At 46.4% G+C, this 15,665-nt stretch overlaps 1 protein-coding gene across 1 annotated transcript; it reads left to right on the top strand.

Annotated features, from left to right (window-relative positions):
* The first annotated feature begins 3,999 nt into the window (after positions 1 to 3,999).
* Positions 4,000 to 8,124, top strand: LOC124657972 (disease resistance protein PIK6-NP-like). Its single transcript, XM_047196428.1, has 2 exons — positions 4,000 to 5,078; positions 5,477 to 8,124. The coding sequence occupies exons 1-2, from the start codon at positions 4,267 to 4,269 to the stop codon at positions 7,581 to 7,583; spliced, it is 2,919 nt and encodes a 972-aa protein (XP_047052384.1). The 5' UTR covers positions 4,000 to 4,266; the 3' UTR covers positions 7,584 to 8,124.
* The last annotated feature ends 7,541 nt before the right edge of the window (positions 8,125 to 15,665 follow it).

Consider the following 15,665-nt stretch of genomic DNA (forward strand, 5'->3'; position numbering starts at 1 on the left):
TAATTGACAAAAAAAATTAAGAACACACTAGTGTAGAAAAAATAAACATGAGCGCACAGTGGAAATGGTAGCACAAAAGATCACACTTTATTTCTTTATGGTAGAATTCCTTTACGATCATGCTTACCTTGATATGTATGCATAATAGCATTGGTACTAATAGACAGAAATACATCAATTTCAACATACGTAATGAGACAATGATATAAGAAATCGTCGCCTATTCTATTGCGCAAATCAGTCTTGATAATTTTCATCGCAGAAAATGCTCTCTCGACCGTAGCCGTCGCGATCGGCAGAATCAACGCTAGCTTCACCAAAAGAAATACTAGAGGAAAACTTGTATGCTTCTTTGTCTCCACTAGTTTTCTACAAAGATCACTAACCCCTTTCAAATTGGAGAGTCTTGAATCATCACGAATATTTTCAAGGAAGTTGTCAAGTTGGATGCTAAGATCTTCCATCTTGCTTTCACTTTCAAAATCATCAGGATATAACCGAGCCATTGCTAGTACTTTATCTTTTTCATAGTTAGAGAATGAATCTGAAGGATCCAAGCATGCCATTCCAAGAAGCAAGGTCGTGCTGCTCTCACTAAAGCGGTCATCTAACTCTACACGCAATAGATCGATAACAGCATACATCACAGATCATCACAAGAGCTGCAATGGATTGGCTCCGGTTCATCAGATCATCACACCTCTTCATGTTTTGGTTATGAGAACTCGAAGGACCACCAACATGAGTATCCAATCTCTTAAGGTTATTCCAACTTTTCCATCCCTTGGTTGAAAATACATCTCCACCACCATGCCCTAGACTTTCACTCTGAAACAAGTAGCAGCATAGACAAAATGCTGCATCCTCCTTTATACTATACTCTAGCCAAGGCTTGTATGTGATGAACCAATCTTCATTAAAATGGCGCTTAATCCCACTGAAATCTGTTCGGGGAAAATCATGTCCTACAGGTTGGAATGGGCCTCTCTGTAGGTAAGTTCTCCGCACATCATCACGAACTTTGGCCGTCTTGTATTGAGAAATAGGCTTTCGTTTTGCAGGATCTGGTGGAAGTTTAGATAGATCAACTAGTTCATTTTCTTCGATTGCGCGTGGCCTTGCATTGCTATTAAGTAACACCCTTTCCAAAGCAGCTCTGGCATCAATAGGGGTTTGTTCCTCCTTTTCAGTTGATCTTTGTGAAGTTTCAGCATTTGAACCCGACTTCCACTTCTTGACGAATTTGTCCATTTGCAGAACTTAAGATCTGATGATAAAAAGGTATTTCTGTAAGAAAAATGATACATACAGCTACTGCCCATAAGAGAATAGATCAGCAGTAGACCAATTTTGGATCCAAATGAACTAGTTTAAAATACAAGATAGCTGATAGCAGCTAGATATACACACAAATCTGAAATATTTAAACGAAATCTACATGGACAGTCCACCCATTGTCAGATGTTAAATCCATTATTGACAGTCCGGGCAATTTTGAATCTACATAAACTATATCCTTGTATTCATCACATAGAACATCAATTCCAGATTTAAACTACACTAATCTTTTGTAAATTAGAAGTGAAACAATGCAGAACTTGTAAATATACAAATAAAAGGGGAGACTGATCGACCTCGTCCTGGACTGTTGCTGTTGGACGCCTCGACGCCGATGGATGAAACCGCCCCTGGTGAATACTGAATAGCTCGACCGGCGATTGCCGACCGGAGGCGACAAGGTCCGCCTGAACGCCTGAGATGGTCGCCGGCCAATTCCGGGCTGAGTCGCAGCCTTTGGCCCTCAGAGATCGCCAAGACGGCAAGACGGAGATGGTGGCATCGATAAGAATTGGGAACAAAGGAGACATGATTACAGATTTAGCGCATTAGAAGGAACTGAATTGGGAATTAACGGGATTAGAGGAAGGTGTAACAGAAGCGAAGAAGCCGAGGCGTACAGGAATCGTGGGGATTGAGAAGTATCCAGTGGTTCCGTTGCTTCGCTTTGTTATCTGTCCCTGGAAATTACACATATGGCCATGTGGGCCTGTGCAGTATTGGGCCTGTGTGGTCAATTTCCTGAATAATTGCCTTAATCAATGGAGTATTCTTAGGTGGGGGTATTTAACTTGGAAAATTCCTGTGTAGTCGGCCGACTACACAGCCTTAACGTGGCTCCGCCACTGCACAGATGCATCGTGCGCGGGCGGTCGTCGCCGACGACGTACTCGGCGAAGGAGTCCGGCAGCCTCTGGATGCCGCGTGGGTCGCCCTTGAGGACGAGGAAGAACTCGAACAGCACGCCCGGCTCCACGTCCATCTCCGACGATGAAGACGACGGCGTGGCAGGTGACGACGAGCGTGCAGCTCTGCCACGACCACGACCACGACCACGACCACGACCACGGCCACGAGCTCGGCCTCCGCCTCTACCAGACATGGCGTCGACTCTTGTTGAGATGGTGGCGGCTAGGGTTGGGGAGAGAGGCACTAGGATTTGTGTGTGGGAGGGACGATGAGAGGCGGCCCTTTTTATAGGCCGGAGGGAGGCGGGGGAGCGATGACGCACATTAACGCCGACACGCAGAGCTAGGCGCGACGAGACGCGTCCCTACGCCTCTGCGGGAACTGCACTATCGCTGCATGCCAATAACTTCCGTCGCGAGGTAGGCGACGGTTAGGTTAAAATTTATTGTGTCGCTGACGGGTCGACCCCGCCACTCCCCGTCTCGCTTTTCGGTGTGTCCGGCGTCCCCGGGACGTCCCCTGTGGGGCGGGGACGGGCTCGGGACGCCGGACACCGTATCGGGGCGCACTAGACAAAATTTGGCTTTGGGGGACGTGGCTGGAACCCTTTTTTGGTCCGGCGCGCCCCAAATTGCTTTGGGGGACGCTTTGGAGGACGCGACTGAGATGCTCTAAGCATAGTATTTTCTTGTTCTCCCCTTTGGCAAACCAGATTGTTAGGCTCATGTTTGTTTTATCTTATAACATCATAGGGCATTATCTGTGGACATTAGAAACCCTGTAAATTAAAGTCAAATGTGTCTTGCATTATATCCTGGGTCACTTAAACTCGCAAGCATCCTTAGGAACAACCTTCCCTCGGCCAAATAGCGCGGGATGAGGCCATTATTTCCCGGTTTTGAGCAAAAATAGAGTAGTTTAATTTACTTACTCTCTTTCTTATGTAGTTTATCTAAATTCTCGTAAGATACCGTCTCCTGTGAACTAGAGAGAAACAGGTTTATCTACGCCAGTATGTTGTCTTTTAGAAACTAAATTACTATTATGAAAGTATTGTACTAATATGTTGGATATCTGGAAAAAAATGATGCTCTGTACACCCAAACTGGAAATCCTGGCTCCGTCCATGTGTGTGACGATATTGTGGTGTGATGATGACACCGAGCAAGATCAACCTATCATCACTGTTAATCTGTTATAATCCCGTTCATCATGTTGATGAAATCAAAACACATAGTAGACCAACATAGAACATTTACATTACTTCAGGCCATTTAAAAAAGTTTACTTCCTTCAATTTAAAATAATTGCTCTTTTTTTGATAATCAATACCACATATATTCATAATAATAAATAGTACATGGTAGAAATACATCAGCTGTCTCCAGCGATTACAAAATAAAGTCTAAAAGATACTAGCAAATCTTTGAGGTTTTCAAACACTTTTTTCGTACAAGACATAATCATGTACTTTTCTGAACACAAAATTAGATGTATTGGAGGAATAGTACTTTCTCTGAATTTGGGCTCGGTTCGTCGTACACTCGTACTCAGACGCGCGGTGTTCAAAGCTCTTGCGGCGAGCGGCCGAGGCGAGGCCCAGCCCATTCTTCCTACTCGAGTGAAAGAAACGAAGATTGAACGAAGTACACTACACAGGTCAACTCTCTCTCTGTCTCGTCTCGGCTCCTCTCCGGCACCGCCTGTCTGCCTCTCTCAACCTCCCCGGCCACCTCCCTCCTCCTCCTCCACTCTCCCACAGTCCCACCTCGCCGGAGACGCCACCTCTATCCAGTGCCCGTCCCGGAATCTCTCCTGTCAGGCGACCGACGAGCTCTGTTACAGCGCCGCCCCCAATCATCACCTTCCTCCTCCAGATCCGGTGGTTGGGGAGCAGCGGCCCCAGCGACGACTCGACAAGGCGCAGCCGGCGGTGTGGAGAGGAACCGGTCTCCCCCACCCCTTCATCAAAGACCCCATCGAGCGAACAACTTCCTTCGGGAGGAGGCAGTTCTAGAGATGGCGGGAGTTAGCGCTGGGACGGGGGCCATGGGTTCTCTCATTGGCAAGCTCGCCGCCTTGCTCGGCGACGAGTACAAGCTTCTCACGGGGGTCCGCAAGCAGATCGAGTTCCTCGAACGCGAGCTCAGCAGCATGCGAATCTTGCTTGACAAGCTGGCGGGCATGGAGGAGAGGCTCGACGGCGTGGCCAAGGACTGGAGAGGCAAAGTGCGCGACCTCAGCTACGACGTAGAAGACTGCATCGACCGCTTCATGGACCGGCTTGGCGACGGAGACGCCAAGCCCAAGTTCATGAAGAGGACCGCGCGCAGGCTCAGGACGCTGTGGGCGCGCCATGACATAGCCACCCAGATCAAGGAGCTCAAAGCTCGTGTCGTTGAGGAGAGCGAGCGTCGTAACAGGTACAGGCTTGATGAGAGCTTCTACGCTCCATCAACGAGGGTCGTGGAAATCGACCCGCGGATAACTGCGCTCCACGGGGAGGTTAGGGGTTTGGTGGCCATGGACAGCCCGACGAAGCATGTCACCGCTCTGTTGACGGATGACAAGGAAATGGAGCTGAAAGTGGTGGCGATCGTGGGATCCGGAGGGTTGGGGAAGACGACCCTGGCCATGGAGGTGTATCGCAGGATTGCAGGAGACTTTCACTGCCGAGCCTCTGTATCTGTGTCACGCACTCTCGACCTGGACAAGCTCTTGAAGGATATCCTGTCTCAAATCGACGAAGATGCTTATAGAAAATGCAAGTCAGAGTGTTGGGAAATAGAGCAACTAATCCGAAAAACCAAACTGATCTTGACTGGAAAGAGGTATGGAAATACAATGTTTAGTTTTGATTTATTCCACTGTACAAGTCTAACCAAGGAAAATTGAGTCAATGGCTCTAGTTATATTGAGAATCTTTAAAATGGCAATAGAGTTCAGGGGTGGAACTTAAACTTGTACAGTAGTTTAGCAGGATAAAGTAGACTTGTTTCTTTCTTGTATCAAAGAAAAGCCATCTAGTCACACGGTATGGTTCAGATGAGATCTTCTTTCCCTTGCCATGGGGATGCAGTGAGTTACTTCTTATAGTTTGGTTGATTCAAAAAAAAGTGAACAGAAAATCAAGCAAAAACCATTTACTACTGCAAGTCAAATTACTAAGTGATACTACTGCAAGTCATCACAATTATAAGTTTATAACAATGCACACTACTGAATGTAGGTACTTCATTGTTATTGATGACGTATGGAATGAACAAGATTGGAATTTGATCAAGGCAACATTTCCCGATAATAATAATGGCAGCAGAGTAATTGCTACTACACGCATTACCGGTGTAGCTAAACTGTGTTGTTCCAACTCCGGTGGTCAACCCTACCATATGCCACCTCTAGATGATTATGATTCTCGAAGATTGTTCTTTAAAAGAATTTTTTGCTCGGAGGATTCCTGTCCCGCTGATCTGGAAGAAGTTTCTGCTAGGATCTTAAAAAAATGCGGCGGTCTGCCACTAGCTATAATTACATTTGCAAGTTTGCTTGCCAATAAGACACATACCAAGGATGAATGGGAGAGACTGCAAGATTCCATTGGTACTGGTTCTTCTCTTGAAAATGATGGAAACTTGAAAGGAATGAAAGATATATTGTTGCTTAGTTACTGGGATCTTCCACACCACCTGAAGACTTGTTTATTGTACCTATGTATATATCCTGAGGACTACAAAATCAAGCGTAAAGAGTTGAAGTGGAAATGGATTGCTGAAGGATTCCTTGCTCCACAATGGGGGCATATGGATCAAGTAGCAGAGGATTGTTTCAACGAACTTGTTAATAGAAATCTGATCCAACCAGTTTTTAAGTACGATGGTTCTGTGAGAAGTTGCCGGGTCCATGATATGGTGTTTGACCTTATCATATCTTTATCAGTTGAAGATAACTTTGCCACTGTTTTAAATGGACATGTCTGCAATTCATTTCCAAGGAAGATTCGCCGTCTGTCCATGCAATCTGGTGACAAAGAGTATAAAGGGGCAGCCCACGCAATTACAGAAACCAAGTTACATGTTCGCTCACTGACTATGTTCAGGCCAGGTAAGCAGATACCCCATATGGTGGACTTCCATGTTTTGCGGGTGTTGGATCTCAAAGGTTGTGATTGGTTGGAAAACAAGCATGTAAGAAATATAGGAAGTTCACGTCAGCTGAGGTATTTAAGAATTGAGAGTCGTAAGATTACTGAGCTTCCTGGCGAAATTGGAAAGCTGCGACACTTGGAGACTCTTGATTTGAGACGTTGTTCTGCACTTCTAAGACTGCCATCAACGGTGGTGCAGTTGCTGAAATTGGTGCGTCTATTTGTCAGCTTTGATACAGTGCTGCCTGCAGTTGAGTTTGGAAGTATGGATGCCTTGGAGGAGGTGGACTTCTGGAATACGGACGACCCAATGAGATTTGCAGAAGAGCTTAGGCATCTAACAAAATTGAGAAAACTGCGACACCTTGGGCATCACATTGTGGATCCTATCGGAGATTTTGCAATGAGAGAAAAATTACTGGAACTTTTGGTGTCGTCTGTGAGTGAGTTGGCCAAATGCAACCTTAAATACCTTGTCACTGATGGTAAGGTTGGTCAGCGTCTGTTCCGGGACCTGTGCTGCACCTATCCGTACCTCCATGATCTTGCAATTCATCCACACATTGAAATGATTCCCAAGGGAATGACCTCCCTCAGAAATCTGGTGAAATTAGACATACTGGTTGAGGAATTTGATAAGGAGGGCCTGCATGTCCTTATGGACATGCGTTCTCTGTCCCATCTTCGGCTAGAGATAAGAGATGGGATGAAAGAAAATCTGACCATTGGTAATAACGGATTCAAGGTCCTGAAGGTGTTCCTCTTCAGATACAGGATAGGTTACCCTTTTAAAGTGGAGCCAGCAGATCTACTGCAACTAACATTTGCACCAGGTGCTGTGCCAGCACTCCAAAGGCTCGATCTTATGTTGAGCCCAATGGAGGTGACGTCCGATTTTTTCGCAAACCTAGGGTTCCAGCATTTTTCAGGCCTTGCACACCTCCGTGCTACACTTTGGTGTGACGGAGCAGCTCCAGGCAGGGTGGAGGCTCTGGAGTCTTCCATTGAAAAAGCAATCGACTTGTACCCCAGTTGTGAATTCCAGGTCGACAGATTCCTTGAAGATGGCATGTTTAAGGATGACAAGCAGTGGGAAGAGGCCGTCGCAGAAAGAAGAAAGGAGTTCGAAGAACACCGTCAGAAACTCGAAGAAAGCAGGGAGGAAGAAATGAGACTAGCCACCACCAACTAGCTGCCCTTCTCCTGTTTTTTTTTCTTCAAAAGACATGGTTTTACTGACACCACGAGAAACAATTATCTACATTATATCCTGCACTCGTCACTTTGAAGCAATAAGAACATGTTCTATATACACTGTGCTGAGTATTCTGTATCCATGTTAAACATCAGGGCGTTGATCCAAGGCATGCTTGTTGAGAGCTACAGGTACACGGTCGTTCAATCCTGGTTGCTGCAAGTCTGCAATGTTAACTCAACTGCCCAGCCACCAGCCAGGCAGCCACCAGCCACCAGCATTGAACCTGCAACCAGATTCTGTATGTATACCTGTAGATTTCTCAGCCGAATTTGTGAGTAGATGTGTTCAAGGTGTTTTGCTTGTAATATGAGCTGTTTCTTTCATAAATCTATTTGCGAGTCCCCCATCGTGTCGAGTTGTTTGGGTAGAACAAACCGTAGATGTGTGTTAGCTTGCCACTGGAGAAGCTTGGGTTGTGTAACATCCCTGAATGTTATGTTTTGTGTGCATGATTTGAACAAAGCGAATTTAGCTATGTATCTTTCAGTAACAACTCGGCGTTCAGAGATGCTTCATTTGGAGTGTGCTATTATCTTGGTGTTTTTCATTATTTATGTACTGTGATACTTTGGTCATGTATGTATTAGCTAGGGCCGCAAGCGGCGCCACATGCGGGGCGGATTGGAGTCCGATTAGTACAATTTAAGTAGATGTGGAATGGGAGCCCGTAGTACAGTTTGCACTAATAATTAAGTTATGCGGGATCCTGCTTCTGCAACCTATATTAGCCCCTGCTAGCTTTTTTGCATAAAGGTCTGTAATCACATTCATTCAAGTCACTAGAGGTCTAGAGCGCTGCAGGCATTCACAGTTGATCACATTCATTCAAGTCACTAGAGGTCTAATGAGAAAATTGTTGGCTTTTCTGTACCTACTACATCCTGTTTGATTTCAACCCAGGCAATTTTCAAAATATACAAAAATTCAGGGAGAGAGGATGGAGCTCTCGGGTGAAACAGGTCAGGCTTCCACGAGACTGTGTTGTTCCCCGGTAATCAACGTCAATGAGGGGGATTGCGGGGCGGAGCCTGAACATATCGCAAGAGAGGGCTCGTGGGTCTCACCTAAGGTACTTCAACATACAAAAACAACAAGCCTAATCTGCCTAGTAAGCTACTCCAACAAATATTTGAAGTAGCTTTAGAACCCAAATAATTTGATTTTGATATGCCAAAGTAGGTTCAAAACCTAAATATGCCGACGACAAGAAATAGGTAACAAAACATTTCATCCAAACTCCGACAAATCAACAGATGACCAACCAAACCATCACCGTCGGAAACATTTGCTCCGCAACTAGCCACCTCTTGGATTGCAAGGAGAGAAATATGGGAGGAGGGGACCCAGGAGCTCTTGACACGTGCCCGGATGGGAAAGCACCGCAGAGGAAACCGGAAAGTATATGCATCCAATGGCTTCATTCACAGCAAATATAACCAACATGAAAAGTTTTAGCACACATCCAAGACCACCGGGCCTAAGAGCATCTCCACCGGTAGCCTCCAAATAGGCGCAGGCACCTTCGTTTAGGGGCCGCCGGCACTGCATCCTCTATTTGGGGGAGCTGTTTCCATACCGGCACCCCCAAAACGGCGGCCCCGATAGATTTTTTTTACAGAAACTACATATTATGTTTAAAATTTCATTTTTAATGTCATTCAGGATCGAGGAATGAATAATATTTTCAGGCAAATCCGATAAAAACATTATTCACTCCTCAACCCTGGATGACATATATGAAACCCGCTTCACCTCTAGCCTACTACCTCTACTGATCACTTGGCTCTATGGAGGTGGATGATCGCCCGCTGCTCTCTCCGGTGGTCTCCCCTACTCTCTACGGTGATCCTCCGTCGATGATCCCCTGCTCTCTCTGCCACGAACGTCAAGTAGGCGACTCTATCCGCGGCCAACGCCTCCTGACGCAGCTGCCGCTCCAGGTCCTCCCGCCGCCGATGATGATCCAACTCCTGCCTTTGTAGGTGGAGCTGCAGTTCCGCCAAACGGCGCCGCTCGCAGACTTCCTCCCGAATCTGCGTCTCTTCCCGCTGCAACCACCGCAGCGCAAGCTCCTCCCACCCCCTCTGATGGCGCACCTCCCACCGGCGCTGGGTCAGCTCCTCCAGCCGCTGCTGCGCAGAACTCCAGCCGCTCCGCCTCCGCCCGCTGCCGCCGCTCCGCCTGTTCTTGTTGTCGCGCCACCTCCTGCCGCGCCACCCGCCGCCGTCGCGCCTCCTCGGACACCCGCAGCCGCCGCTCCGCCTCCTGGTGCTGCCGCTCGTCCACGACATAGGCATCTACGGTCGCCGCTAGCACCGCCTCCTCCCACGCCTCGTACTCTGCGAGCTGCGGGTCCGCCTCCACGACTTCTACGGCCGCCTCTAGCGCCGCATCCTCCCACGAATCCCACATTGTGCTATTTTCTAGGGTTTTTGCAGCAATGGCTGGGGAGGAGGGATAATATAGACCGCCAGTGAGGCGGGAAACTTCCCGCGTGGTGTCGCGGCGGGAGAATTTCCCGCGCGGCGCACTGCGTCACTGACAAGCGGCTCCCACGCCCAAAAAATTCAGCCTCGCGAGGCGCCGGCGCGCCCGATTCGCGCCCTTGGCGAAGGGGCTGGCACGGGGTTGCCGGTGCTTCTATTGGGCTCCAAAATTGACCGGCGCCGTTTGGGGCGCGCCGGTGCGAGCCCATTTTCGCTCCCGGCCCCCAAAATGCTATCGGGGCCGCTATCGGAGGCGCCGGTGGAGATGCTCTAAGGCAGAAACATGCCACATTGATGTAGCAAACAACCTGCATAGACAATTAGTCCTGTGTGGCGGCATGAAGATGTGAACTGTACAAGGTTTCTAATGGCCATAGAGAATGCCCCACTTTCTGATGAATCAGCAGAAAAACCAGTTACTAGGAGAAAAGGAGTGAGGAAAAGAATATGACCGTTGAAGCCGAAACTGGCATCACGGGTGGCGATCTAGCCATCCCAGCGCCGGCGAGGGCGTCGACGGCGAGAGGGGAGGTCTGTCCACCGGAATGGCTCAGCGGGAGTCGGTTCTGGATGCTGCAGACCTCGAATGATGAGGACGAAGACGAGGGACAAGCGGACAACAGCTCGGTGGCCGGTGGCAGCTCACTATCGGTAAAATATCTATGTCACACGCCATTTCCGGTAAGCGATGTGGATCTCGACGAGGACACTACGGAGCTCACGCGAAGACACACATCAAGCGGATCAAGCGGCGGGACGACCAGCGCATGGCGTCCAGAGCGGCGATGATGTTCGCGGCGTCGGAAGGTACGTTTTCTCCTTCATCCATGTCGCTGGGCAGGAGCTCGGTCTCCACCATTATTAGATCGATGCCAGTTTTGGATCCATCTGTCTTCGTCGATGATGACGCTGAGGGATTGACAGTCGTTCATCGGCGACGTTGGTCGCCGATTATCGACGAAAGGACACACGATCCGAGAAATCAGGCAAGTACAAAAAACTTGAACTGTGGGCCTGTTGAGGTCACGGGCTGGTGCCCATTTTCGACAGAAGTCTACGGGCCCAAACCGCGCGACACAGGGAGTTGTTCCGTGTCGATCGATCGCTGATCGGGGTCCCAGGAGGTTGGTCAAGGTCGGAAGTGTTGTCACTGGACACGCTTTTCGTGGTATTCTAGGGTTAGCCTGCAAACGGTGTGAGACCGGAGCTCCCCTGGTGTCGCCGCATCGTCTCGACTCCATGGATGGCAATGGAGGTCAGGAGGGGTTTAACCCAGGCCGGGGTGGATTCAACGCCGACCGGGGCGGATTCGGCAATGGACGTGGTGGCTTCGGGCCTGGACGCGGTGGTGGCAACAACCGCGGCGGCTATGCTGCTCGTGGCGGTCGTGGCTTTGGTGTGGCGCCAACGCAGGGGGCGGGGCGTGGTGGCCGTGGATACGCTGCTGGCCGCGGTAGCTATGTGATACGTCTCCAACGTATCGATAATTTCTTATGTTCCATGCCATATTATTGATGATACCTACATGTTTTATGCACACTTTATGTCATATTCGTGCATTTTCTGGAACTAACCTATTAACAAGATGCCGAAGAGCCGATTCTTGTTTTCTGCTGTTTTTGGTTTCGAAATCCTAGTAACGAAATATTCTCGGAATTGGACGAAATCAAGACCCAGGGTCCTATTTTGCCACGAAGCTTCCGGAAGACCGAAGAGGAGTCGAAGTGGGGCCACGAGGGGCCGCCACCATAGGGCGGCGCGGCCCAGGTCTTGGCCGCGCCGACCTGTGGTGTGGGGCCCTCGTGTGGCCCCCCACGTTGCCCTTCCGCCTACTTAAAGCCTCCGTCGCGAAACCCCTGAGGCGAAAAACCACGATACGGAAAACCTTCCGAGACGCCGCCGCCGCCAATCCCATCTCGGGGGATTCGGAGATCTCCTCCGGCACCCTGCCGGAGAGGGGATTCATCTCCCGGAGGACTCTACACCGCCATGGTCGCCTCCGGAGTGATGAGTGAGTAGTTCACCCCCGGACTATGGGTCCATAGCAGTAGCTAGATGGTTGTCTTCTCCTCATTGTGCTTCATTGTTGGATCTTGTGAGCTGCCTAACATGATCAAGATCATCTATCTGTAATACTCTATGGTGTGTTTGTCGGGATCCGATGGATAGAGAATACCATGTTATGTTAATTATCAAGTTATTACATATGTGTTGTTTATGATCTTGCATGCTCTCCGTTATTAGTAGAGGCTCTGGCCAAGTTGATGCTAGTAACTCCAAGAGGGAGTATTTATGCTCGATAGTGGGTTCATGCCTGCATTGACACCTGGGGGAGTGACAGAAACCCTAAGGTTGTGTTGTGTTGTTGCCACTAGGGATAAAACATTGATGCTATGTCTAAGGATGTAGTTGTTGATTACATTACGCACCATACTTAATGCAATTGTCTGTTGCTTTGCAACTTAATACTGGAGGGGTTCGGACGATAACCTCGAAGGTGGACTTTTTAGGCATAGATGCGAGTTGGATGGCGGTCTATGTACTTTGTCGTAATGCCCAATTAAATCTCACTTTGTACTTATCATGACATGTATGTGCATTGTTATGCCCTCTCTATTTGTCAATTGCCCGACTGTAATTTGTTCACCCAACATGCTTTTATCTTATGGGAGAGACACCTCTAGTGAACTGTGGACCCCGGTCCATTCTTTTATACTGAAATACAAATCTGCTGCAATACTTGTTTTACTTGTTTTCTCTGCAAACAATCATCTTCCACACAATACGGTTAACCCTTTGTTACAGCAAGCCGGTGAGATTGACAACCTCACTGTTTCGTTGGAGCAAAGTACTTTGGTTGTGTTGTGCAGGTTCCACGTTGGCGCCGGAATCTCTGGTGTTGCGCCGCACTACATCTCGCCGCCATCAACCTTCAACGTGCTTCTTAACTCCTACTGGTTCGATTAAACCTTGGTTTCTAACTGAGGTAAACTTGCCGCTGTGCGCATCACACCTTCCTCTTGGGGTTCCCAACGGACGTGTCAATTACACAGATCAAGACACGCTGCAAGGGGAGTCTCCACTTCCCAACCTCTTTACTTTGTTTTTGTCTTGCTTTATTTTATTTACTACTTTGTTTGCTGCACTTATATCAAAACACAAAAAAAATTAGTTGCTAGCTTTACTTTATTTACTATCTTGTTTGCTATATCAAAAACACAAAAAAATTAGTTACTTGCATTTACTTTATCTAGTTTGTTTTATTTACTACTGCTAAAATGGCCACCCCTGAAAATACTAAGTTGTGTGACTTCACAACCACAAATAATAATGATTTATTATGCACACCTATTGCTCCACCTGCTACTACAGCAGAATTCTTTGAAATTAAACCCGCTTTCTTGAATCTTGTTATGCGAGAGCAATTTTCCGGTGTTAGTTCTGATGATGCTGCTGCCCATCTCAATAATTTTGTTGAATTGTGTGAAATGCAAAAGTATAAAGATGTATATGGTGACATTATAAAATTAAAATTGTTTCCTTTCTCATTAAGAGGAAGAGCTAAAGATTGGTTGCTATCTCCGCCTAAGAATAGTATTGATTCCTGGACTAAATGCAAGGATGCTTTTATTGGTAGATATTATCCCCCAGCTAAAATTATATCTTTGAGGAGTAGCATAATGAATTTTAAACAATTGGATAATGAACATGTTGCTCAAGCTTGGGAAAGAATGAAATCTTTGGTTAAAAATTGCCCAACCCATGGATCGACTACTTGGATGATCATCCAAACCTTCTATGCAGGACTAAATTTTTCTTCGCGGAATTTATTGGATTCAGCTGCTGGAGGTACCTTTATGTCCATCACTCTTGGTGAAGCAACAAAGATCCTTGATAATATGATGGTTAATTACTCCGAATGGCACACGGAAAGAGCTCCACAAGGTAAGAAGGTAAATTCTGTTGAAGAATCCTCTTCCTTGAATGATAAGGTTGATGCTATTATGTCTGTGCTTGTTAATGATAGGACTAATGTTGATCCTAATAATGTTCCGTTAGCTTCATTGGTTGCCCAAGAAGAACATGTTGATGTAAACTTCATTAAAAATAATAATTTCAACAACAATGCTCATCGGAACAATTCTAGTAATAACTATAGGCCATATCCTTATAATAATGGTAACGGTTATGCTAATTCTTATGGGAATTCTTACAACAATAATAGGAATACACCCCCTGGACCTGAAGCTATGCTTAAATAATTTATTAGTACACAAACTGCCTTTAACAAATCTGTTGAGGAAAAGCTCAATAAAATTGACATTCTTGCCTCTAGAGTTGATAGTCTTGCCTCTGATGTTGATCTTTTGAAATCGAAAGTTATGCCTAATAGGGATATTGAAAATAAAATTGTTACTACAACAAATGCCATCCAAGTTAGAATTAATGAGAATATAAGATTAATGGCTGAACTGCGCGCTAGGTGGGATAGAGAAGAAAATGAAAAACTAGCTAAAGAGAAAAATATAGCTAAAGTTTGGACTATTACCACCACTAGCAATGCTAATGATTCACATGTTGCTGCACCTCCTACTATTAATGGTAAAATAATTGGTGTTGGCAATGTTTCTACTCCTAGTGCAAAGCGCGCAAAATTACCCGAAGCTGCTAAACCGCTGAAACCGCTCGTGATAAAACTGCTGAAATTTTTTCCAACCTTGGGGATGATAATCCCATTGCTTTAGATTGTAATGATTTAGATTTTGATGATTGCCACATCTCTGAAGTTATAAAGTTCTTACAAAAACTTGCTAAGAGTCCCAATGCTAGCGCTGTAAACTTGGCTTTCACAAAACATATTACAAATGCTCTCGGAAAAGCTAGAGAAGAGAAACTAAAACTTGAAACTTCTATTCCTAGAAAGCTAGAGGATGGTTGGGAGCCCATCATTAAAATGAGAGTCAAAGATTTTGATTGTAATGCTTTATGTGATCTTGGTGCAAGTATTTCCGTTATGCCTAAGAAAGTCTATGATATGCTTGACTTGTCACCATTGAAAAATTGTTATTTGGATGTTAATCTCGTCGATAATGCTAAAAAGAAACCTTTGGGGAGAGTTGATAATGTTCATATTATGGTTAACAATAACCTTGTCCCCGTTGATTTTGTTGTCTTGGATATTGAATGCAATGCATCTTGCCCCATTATATTGGGAAGACCTTTTCTTCGAACCGTTGGTGCTACTATTGATATGAAGGAAGGTAATATTAAATATCAATTTCCTCTCAAGAAAGGTATGGAACACTTCCCTAGAAAGAGAATGAAGTTACCTTATGATTCTATTATTAGAACAAATTATGATGTTGATGCTTCATCTCTTGATGTTACTTGAGTTACACTTTCTGCGCCTAGCTGAAAGGCGTTAAAGAAAAGCGCTTATGGGAGACAACCCATGTTTTTACTACAGTATTTTTGCTTTATATTTGAGTCTTGGAAGTTGTTTACTACTGTAGCAACCTCTCCTTATCTT

The sequence above is a fragment of the Lolium rigidum genome, chromosome 5 (assembly GCF_022539505.1).
Source record: "Lolium rigidum isolate FL_2022 chromosome 5, APGP_CSIRO_Lrig_0.1, whole genome shotgun sequence".
Taxonomy (NCBI): Eukaryota; Viridiplantae; Streptophyta; class Magnoliopsida; order Poales; family Poaceae; genus Lolium; species Lolium rigidum.